This window comes from Musa acuminata, chromosome BXJ2-7 (genome assembly GCF_036884655.1).
Source record: "Musa acuminata AAA Group cultivar baxijiao chromosome BXJ2-7, Cavendish_Baxijiao_AAA, whole genome shotgun sequence".
Classification (NCBI taxonomy): domain Eukaryota; kingdom Viridiplantae; phylum Streptophyta; class Magnoliopsida; order Zingiberales; family Musaceae; genus Musa; species Musa acuminata.
This window is the reverse complement of record NC_088344.1, coordinates 2,717,837-2,727,120: the sequence shown is the minus strand read 5'-3', so window position 1 is coordinate 2,727,120 and position 9,284 is coordinate 2,717,837. Positions and strand designations below refer to the sequence as shown.

Sequence of the window (9,284 nt, the reverse complement as noted above, 5' to 3'; positions counted from 1 at the left end):
TCGAGCTCTGGCAGAGAGGTGCAACCACCTCTGGCAGAGAGGTGCAACCACCTCTGGCAGAAAGGGGCGATCACCTCTGGCAGAGAAGAGAAACTTCTCTGGTCAGGAGATGCACCGCCTGAGCTCGGTCTTCGAGCTCTGGCAGGAAGGTGCAACCACCCCTGACAGAGAAGGTGGAACCGTCCGAGCTCAGTCTTCGAGCTCTGCCAGGCGGTGCCACCTCTCCAGTCGAGAGGTGCAACCGCCTGAGCTCAGACTTCGAGCTCTGCCAGGCGGTGCCACCTCTCCAGTCAAGAGGTGCAACCGCCTGATCCCGGAATTCCGGGATTTGATCGTTTTGAGCTCGAAATTTGAATTGGGTTGGGGCCTATAAATACCCCACCCATTCAGCACTGAAAAGATACAGACCCACACCGAAATCTTGATCTTTTCTGTGATTCTAAGAGCTCAAAAGTGTTGTAAAGCCTTTAAGTCTCCTCCTTCTGTTCTTCAAGTTTTCAGTTGTAAAGTGAGGAGAGAAAGGTCTGTAAAGGTTGTCTCCTGAGCCTGTTAAAAGGAGAGAAACTGTAAAAGGGCAGTTTGGCCTTCGCCCATTGAAGGAAGGCCCCTAGTTGACGTCGGCAACCTCGTCGGTGGAGGAAGCCAAAAGTGGAGTAGGTCAAGGCTGACCGAACCACTCTAAATCTCTGGTTTGCATTTATTTTTTAGCACTTTATCATTACTGCAAACCTCCTCCATTACTACTGCTCTCTGCGCTTTCACGAACAAGTTCTAAGTGCTGTTCTTCCGAATCTGCATTCAGACGTAAATTCGTATTTTCGTACATTACAGTTTACGTTTACGTTTGATTCTGCAGAACTGTCTTCCGTGCTTTTACGAAAGAGTTTCCTTGCAGTTTACACTTACATTTTGATCCTATTGATAACTGCAAACTGTCCTCTACAATTTTACGAACGAGTTTCAACATTTAGACGTAAAACTGCATTTAGACGTAAATCGGCTTTCCTCTCACAATCATCAGTTCTCAGTTCACGTTTACGTCTTGATTTCAACTGCATACTGCCTTCTGCGAGTATACAAACGAGTTTCAGAGTTTAGACGTAAATCTGCGTTTAGACGTAAAACTGCGTTTAGACGTAAATCTGCGTTTAGACGTAAAACTGCGTTTAGACGTAAATCTGAGTTTAGACGTAAACTGCGCTTAGACGTAAAACTGCGCTTAGACGCAAACTGTGTTTAGACGCAAATTGCGCTTAGACGCAAACTGTGTTTAGACGCAAACTGCGCTTAGACGCAATCTGCGCTTAGACGCAAACTGCACTTAGATACAAACTGAGAATTAGCTTTTGCATCATAATAGTTTTTTATTGAACGAACGCAGCTTTTGGTTTTTAATCGCTGTAAGATTTCCGCTGCACTAATTCACCCCCCCCTCTTAGTGCTCTCGATCCTAACAGTATAAAGGTAAATAAGGTATAAAGCAGGTAAAAGATACATCAAGCAAGCATGGGAATTAATGGAGCTTGATTTGGAGCATTATATTTCTTTGATATGTTTGTATGATAATGTTATTACCTTGGCATTGTGTTGACCAGAGAATCAACACGATCTGGTTTGATTTCAAAGGTGTAAGTTCATCAAAAGAGTCCATGCGGGTCTCAGGAGGATGACCCGAGTGGGAAGCCGAAGTGATAGGCAAATCCCCAAAGTGTTGTTGGCCTATTGAAGAGGATATGATGTTGTCTAAAGACGTGCCTTGACCCTATCAGAGGATACTCTATGTCCTCCCGAGAAATATTTTAGTAGTATCGAGGTCCAATACAAGGGTAAACATCGTGAGATGTCCTGACCCAATCACTTCTATGTTTAAAATAATAACACGAAAAAAATAAAGAGGATTTAGTAGAGCTTATAATAATACAGATAGAGATGTCCTGACGCAATCACTTTTATGTTTGAGTGGTTCATGACGTGAAGCTGATGATGGGTTATGCTACTTTTTATCATATATATGAGAATCATTAATGGTGGCTAATAAACACGTATTTTTCCTGGGCTTTTAGCCTGTCCCGGTCAATAAGCAGCGGATGGTCTTCTATGCCGTTGAAGGAGGAGCTGGGGAAGTCGAGCTGTGCCATCATGCTTTAATGCATGTAAGCCGGCCTTCCCTCAATCATGGTTGGGGATGCTAATGGGCGAAAGAGGAGGAGTGAGTTTTGTTGGCTTTTTTTTTTGGGAGACGAGATAGCGAACTGTTCGGCACCTACAAAGGGTTGGTGGGAGTTACTCTTCTCTTCGATTAGATGACTTCTGCTTGGTGGCACTGTCATTTCTCTATCAGATACATATAAATATAAACAGGCCATAGTCACATCAATATTATGTCAACATTTGAACTATGATTTGTTTGAAATGTTCAATAAGATTCACAGAGTTGGCCAAAAAAGATTTAAAGAATACGACCCAATAAACAGTTGCATTATATTAAACCTTCCATTGGAGATGCTAATGCTTGTTCCATAATGAAAATATAATCAATTACAGATAATTATTTATACAAAATTTTGGCAAAGGGTAGTTTGCTCATTTTCCATGGATTATACTCTTCTGGTTCATCCATTACTGCCATAAAAAGTTAGGGGGGAAATGATCATACTCAGCAACTCTCTTTTTGATAATGGGATGTTTCATTGAAAATTATAATTTGATTGAAAGCATATGCCATCAAAAAATTTTAATTCAAGGGGTGTATTTTTGTAATTTATAGTCGATATTGTGTTCAATATATGACAATTTCATAATATTATAAGAAAATTGATGTGTCAAATGTGACTTCTTCTTACAATTATAGCAAAGATCTCAGCTAGCTTGTCAAAATTTTGGACCATTAGTGCTAAATTCAAAGCATATTGATCTTGTAATAGTGGCTTTTTTCTATCAGTTCTTAATTATTCATATTCCCATGATGATATTTAGCAACTCAAAATGCTTAGTTTTATTTATGCACAATGAAAAGAATTAATGGCAGAGATATTCGTAATTGACATAGAAAGTATTTATGTTTGGCAAAACATATACATATGAAAATATCTCATCCACCCAATAAAAAATAACATTATTGCTTAAATATTCTCTCCATTAATAAAAAAAAAGAGAAAAATCTCATCCTTGAGTAATTGGATACTCATGTGATTTTTATGAGTTATGACATTCATGATATAGCATACTATTTCAACAAAAATAAAAATAAGCTTCAGCCCATACACATGTCAGTATCATCAAAAAATAAAAAAAAAGTTATAATTTTGATAATAATAATAATAATAATAATAATAATAATAATAATAATAATAATAATAAATAATAGTCCAAAAGTTATTGAGATGCATGCATGCCCACTATTCTTACTTTGCAGTCAAACATCACATGTACTACATAATGATTCCACCAAACAATGTCTTGTGGTGGTACCAAAGAGAAAAGCAGGGGAGAAGAGGCCTACCTTGTGGTGATTTGATGATGTCTTGTGGTGGTGCCAAAGAGACAAAGGGCAAAAGAAGAAGCATACTTTGTGGTGCTTTGATGATTTCTTCACTGCCATGCACAAGAATAGCTTTGACCAGTACAGCATTCCTGTTTCAGGTGCATGATCATGTGTCAGAAGAAGACAATAATTTAATCTTTCACACAAAATGAACTTGCCATGTGAAATCCATTTGGTTGCTTTCACTGCAAATAGTTTCCAGATTGACAGATTGTTGTGCACACCAGCCAGTCCAGCTGAACACACCAAAAGAGAAAGTTCCCACAAAGAAACACTGGTGTGACAGCAGATGCCAGCAGAACCTTCAAATGACAGTCACTGTCTCAGTAAGGGACAAGGTTGTTTCTTTTCATGTGACCACAGAGAGATCTGATGATAGAAACAGATAAAAGAGTTCGCAGCACCAAAGAAGTACTTCAGTGCCCATGTTTTTGTAGTTCCAAGACTCAAGAGTTCTTCTACCTTTGAGTTGTATTTGTAGCCTTTGGCTTTTTGGATTGTTGCATTTGTCTCTCTAAAGCATTCTGAACACATTAGTAACCCAATAACAAAACATATGTATCAATAAGTGCCTAATATCAGACAGATAATGGAAGATAAATTTATGACAGTGAGAAAAAAATTGAATGGTCATAATTATATAGGCAATGAGAACATGCAGCATAGTCATGTGATTGGCCATAATAAGAGGCAGAGAACAGTCAGATTTATATAAAGGATTATTGAAGCTTGAAGCTTCAGAAGCAACATAAATGTCAACAACAGAAGGAATGCAGATTCTTAGAGATCCAAGACAAACAGTTTCACTAAGCTGAAGTTTGCCTTTTCACCATCAAACCATACGGATATGCAATGAAAGAAATTTAAGTCGGGTTTCATACTTATGAAGCAAGGATTACTAAAAAAACTACATTATAGCCATATCGATAGAACCGCTTACAGTTGCTTGTCTTATAGTATACAAGGTGAACGAGAACTTCATTATTTCCTTTCTATTTATATCATGTCCAAAACAGTTACTATTACAGCAAACATGAAACCAACAAATCTTCATCGAAACATGATGAAGATATCACTCCAGAGGAATTCTCATCTACAAGAACTGGAGGAAAGGAAAAGAACTATTTGGCGGAAAAGGTGACATCCAAGAACAGCAATATCAGACATTCATAGTACATTCACCGGCCATCAGAAGATGTGAAAGATTCTGCGAATCCGGCAGGCCTTGCAGGGATGCTTCCCTTACTATCGTCAAGGCTCACTGAACTAACATCTGTTGTACCATCAGCAGCTTGCCATCCCTTCACCATCTGAAGAAGGGGTTGTTGCAGGTCGATACCCAAATATTCATCCTGGTCATCACTCATGGGCCTCCATTTCTCAGCCAGTTGGGCGAGTACGTTTACTGCATGACCCATGTCAGGCCGCTGCTGTGGCTCTCGTGCAGCACAATGTCCTGCAAGTTCTGCAATGATTGAAATGCTATCAAAGTTCTCATCTGTGACAACAAGTGCTGGATCAATGATACTCTTGAGATTTTCTTTGGTGGTCTTCATTTGACAGAACCAGGAGACAAGGTAACGGCTCTCTTCGGGTCTGTTCTCATCCAGTGCCATCAGACCAGTTAATAGCTCCATCAGTACCACTCCGAAACTGAAGACATCAATCTTTTTTGTAACTTTTCCAGTAACTGATTTAATCATAACAATGCAAACCAGTCAATAAAGTAGTCAGTTGCAAATGAAAATTACTTCCTCTACTTGATGAATTAAGTATTCTTGAGGACTAAACAACCGCAGTGAATATATTGCTGAAATATGTATAAATTGCAAGGAAATTAAAAGATACACATAACAGAGAAAACAATGATCCAGTAAACAACAAGCAGAACAGTGACTATTGAACAAAAAGAGAAAAGGCTTCATATATTGCATGTTGCACCTTGTTATTCTCCTACAGCTTGATCTCTAAAATAGAAAGAAAAAGATACTAATCAGAAATTTAGATCTCCTAGGTCACATGTGAGTTCTAGATGATAAATTATAACGTAAAGAAATTAAGAAGAACTGAAGGAACTATGTACTAAGTTCCACGAAATTTTATGGCAATGTGCTTCTTTTGTTATGGAAATGCAAATATTACAAGAAGAAACCTAAAAACATGGATCTGGACATATAAGAATATTTTTCTGAGATAAGGTAAATCTAAGTTATTAGAAGAATGTCAATGCTTGAAACATTAATAAGGACTATCTTTTAGCAACAATATCAGACAAAGAAGGAAAGAAGGTACCCACATATTGATGCATTTTTCTCACAAATCAAGGTAGTCAAAACATAAATCCTTAATCTAGCCTTAGATTTTTTGTATTAGTAAGTTATTTTTCTAAAGAAATGATTGTTAAAAGTGACAACAAAATTGTGAGATTAAGGTAATTTCAGCATGTTTGTCAAAGTTTAATTGGAAAAGGTGTGGTGTACATAATAACATTTATTAGAAACAAATTTTCAGTCCTTTGAAGTCAGTCTATGAGTAAGATCACCAATATCTATCACTGAAAAGTTGAAGAAAAGGCATTACCAGCATATTCAGGGGCTAAATACCCAAAAGTTCCAGCAAGTCTAGTTGCCACAGAATTTTTTCCATCTGGGGCAAGTTTGGCGAGCCCAAAGTCTGAAACTTTTGCTCTATAGTCATCACCAAGTAGTATATTTGAGGACTTGAGATCTCGGTGGATAAAACATTGATGAGCCAAGTTATGAAGATACTCCATTCCACGGGCAACATCCAATGCAATGTTCATCCTCTTCTTCCATGACAATGGCTCCGACTCCAGCTGCTTCCATCGGAACAGATGCTTACTCAGTGCCCCCTGAGGCATATACTCATAAACTAAAAGTCTCTCATATTCTTCTATGGAATAGCCCAGGATGGAAACCAAATTACGGTGCCGAACCTTTGAAAGAACAGCAATTTCAGCATGGAATTCATCTAAAGCTTTACTACTTAACACAGCAGATTCCATTCTCTTAACAGCTATCATTGTCCCATCATGCAACTCTCCCTTGTAGACAACACCAAATCCACCCTTGCCAAGCACATTCTCTGAAGCAAAGTTTCTAGTAGCACTACGAAGAACCTGAACTGATATTACTAAGTTGCCAGACTCAATCAAGTGTGTATCACTTGTATGACTGCTGTTTATACTTTGCCATTCATTAGTAGCAATGCTGTTACTGGCATTATTTGCAACCACAATCTTGACTAAAGTATCTGGATTAGACGAGTCTCTGGGATGGACAACAATGGAGCTTGGTGCCGGAAAGGCACTCTTTCTTCTCTTCCAGAAGCACAGGAAAAGAACAGCCAAGAGAAATATAGAAACACCAAAAGCAATTGGAACAATGACAATCAGGAGATTCAACTTCCTAGAACCTCTTGACCTATTACCTGAATTAGCATCAGGAGATGAGCTGCCAGAAGATCTAGGTGAGTTATGTGATTGGGTATTGTTCGGTGAGCTGTCTGATGGACTGTTCCCAGTTGAAGAAGATTCTGGAGAACTAGCAGTAACTAGCAATTTATTTCCATCAAGAAGGACTTTCACGCTACTAGGGAAATGTGGAACAGGAGGAGAGATGTTATTTGAAGAAAGATCCAAAGTTTTTAGCAATTTCAAGTTTGTCATGTTGACCGGAATCATGCCATCAAGATTGTTACCCCCAAGTCTAACATCAACAAGATCATTCAATTTTCCGAGGGATGGACTGATTGTGCCATTCAATTGTAAGTTTGGAAGATTTATCACAGAAACTTTGCCATCAAAACAAGACACACCAGACCACAAACTGGCACAAGGATCATTACCAGACCAAGAAGCTGCAAGCTTCGATGGATAATTCACTCTTTCAAGGAACTCTAAAAGGGCGGTGACTTCTGGTGAGCAAGGAATTCCTGGTGTAGACTGGCAAAATGAGTTATAAGCATAGGTGAAGTTGAAACTCACCTTTGGGATCGGACCCATGAACATATTGTTGTCTAATTGCAATGACTGGAGCTGCGGCAAGCTTGTCAGGTTCTGAGGCACAAGACCAACAAGCAGGTTATTGTTGAGCCACAGCCGTGTCAGAGATGTTAAGCCCCCAATTGAGCTTGGGATTGGTCCTGTGAGCTGATTTCCATGGAGCCAAACATCCTTCAGCATTGTCATCGATGCAATGACATCAAGCGAGCCGGTCAATTTTGGTCCAATCTGGTTGTTCAGCCATAAAATCTGCAGTGGCAGACCTGAATAACTCGCTGGGATGGTGCCGGTGAGATTGTTGTATGACAGCTTCAGAACAGATAGAGAATGCATTGTTCCCAAGAATTCCGGCAAAGGGCCGGCGAGATTACAACCCACCAATGACAAATTCATCAGCTGGGCAGAGTCTGCCAGGTCCGGAGGCAGCACCCAGCCAGTGCTCTGGTTCAAGGGATTCATGTCCAGAGACAGCACCTGCAAGCTAGTGAGCCCGACGAAGAAGTCCGATGGAATGGCGTCGAACTGGTTGTTCCCAAGGTATGCATACTGCAAATTGGACAAGCCACTGAAAGACGGCAGCTTTCCACTAAAATTGTTCCTCTGGAGACCGATATTGGTCAGCATGGAGAGCTTGTTGAAGTCCCGAGGAAGAGGGCCGCTCAAACCCAAGTTCTGGACCTGGATCTGGGCGACGCGGGAGCCGGAGCAGAAGACGTGCGGCCACAGCGGAGGGCCGCAAGGGTCTCTGTTGTTCGTGGGCCATTTGAGGAGCTCCGGGTTGGCCAACCCCTTCCGGAACTCATCAAGAACGGCGTAATCTCCGGCATCGGTTGTGCCGAACACCACCGATCCGAAGCAGCAAAGGAAAACGGATAAAAACACGATCTTGATCCAATTCCCCAGCGCCATCCTCTAAAACCAAGATCTCAACTCCTCATGGAAATGCGAAGAAACATCACAGATTGAAAATTCAGGAAGAGAATCGCACTCACAGCCTTTAATCACCAGTCTCGGAGCAAAAAAACAGATCCATCCGAGGCCTTCAGTCCACGAAAAGATCGAGCAACCAGGGTTTCTCCAACTCCAGTCCCAAACTGGGGGCACAATGCTGTCGCTCGGAGGTCAGGAGAGCTCGAAAGAGTCCAATCTCCGGACCAAAGGCGAGGTTTTTATTGGGGCGGTGTCGGCCGCAAGTCCCAAAACTACGTCAAAATGGGATTTTTCTTCGCTCCCAGTAAATCACGGCGTCATTAGCACCAAAACTATCCCCAACGCCTGCGTAATGTGAAGCACAGGAACAGAAGAAATGAACCCGCAAAGAACGCAGGTGACCGCCACGTGGATTTGTAACAATTTAAAGAAGAGAAAAGAGAAGAAAAATAAAAAAGAGTTGGGATAATTTCCTTTTACTATTTTTTATAAAAAAAATAATGTATATTTTCTATTTTTTGTATTTTTCAAAAATATATCTCTCGTTTCTCCTCATGGTTTAATTATTCCTCATCTTTTTAGCATTATAAGATTAATAAACAAAATAAAGCTGAGTTATTTAATAATAATCAAATCAATATAAAATCTTTACTTGCTAAAATAAGACCTTCTAACATCCTATGAATAATAATTTATGACCATTATGTCACGATCATTATATCAGAATCAAATCCAACCCAAGAAGAAGAATACAAAATAACTCAAATTAACAAATAATAATAATAA

At 39.9% G+C, this 9,284-nt stretch overlaps 1 protein-coding gene across 2 annotated transcripts; it reads right to left on the bottom strand.

Moving 5' to 3' along the window:
- Nucleotides 1-4,510: 4,510 nt before the first annotated feature.
- LOC135616619 (receptor protein kinase TMK1-like) lies at nt 4,511-8,821 on the bottom strand. Of its 2 annotated transcripts, XM_065115986.1 has the most exons (3): nt 8,561-8,821; nt 6,125-8,480; nt 4,511-5,234 (listed from the first exon to the last, which is right to left on the bottom strand). In XM_065115986.1, exons 2-3 carry the CDS (start codon nt 8,475-8,477, stop codon nt 4,723-4,725), a joined length of 2,865 nt encoding a protein of 954 aa, XP_064972058.1. In that variant the 5' UTR covers nt 8,478-8,480; nt 8,561-8,821; the 3' UTR covers nt 4,511-4,722. The 2 variants fall into 2 exon arrangements, with proteins under 2 accessions (XP_064972058.1, XP_064972059.1); XM_065115987.1 differs by having other exon boundaries at nt 5,031-5,197; nt 6,125-8,821.
- Nucleotides 8,822-9,284: the final 463 nt, after the last annotated feature.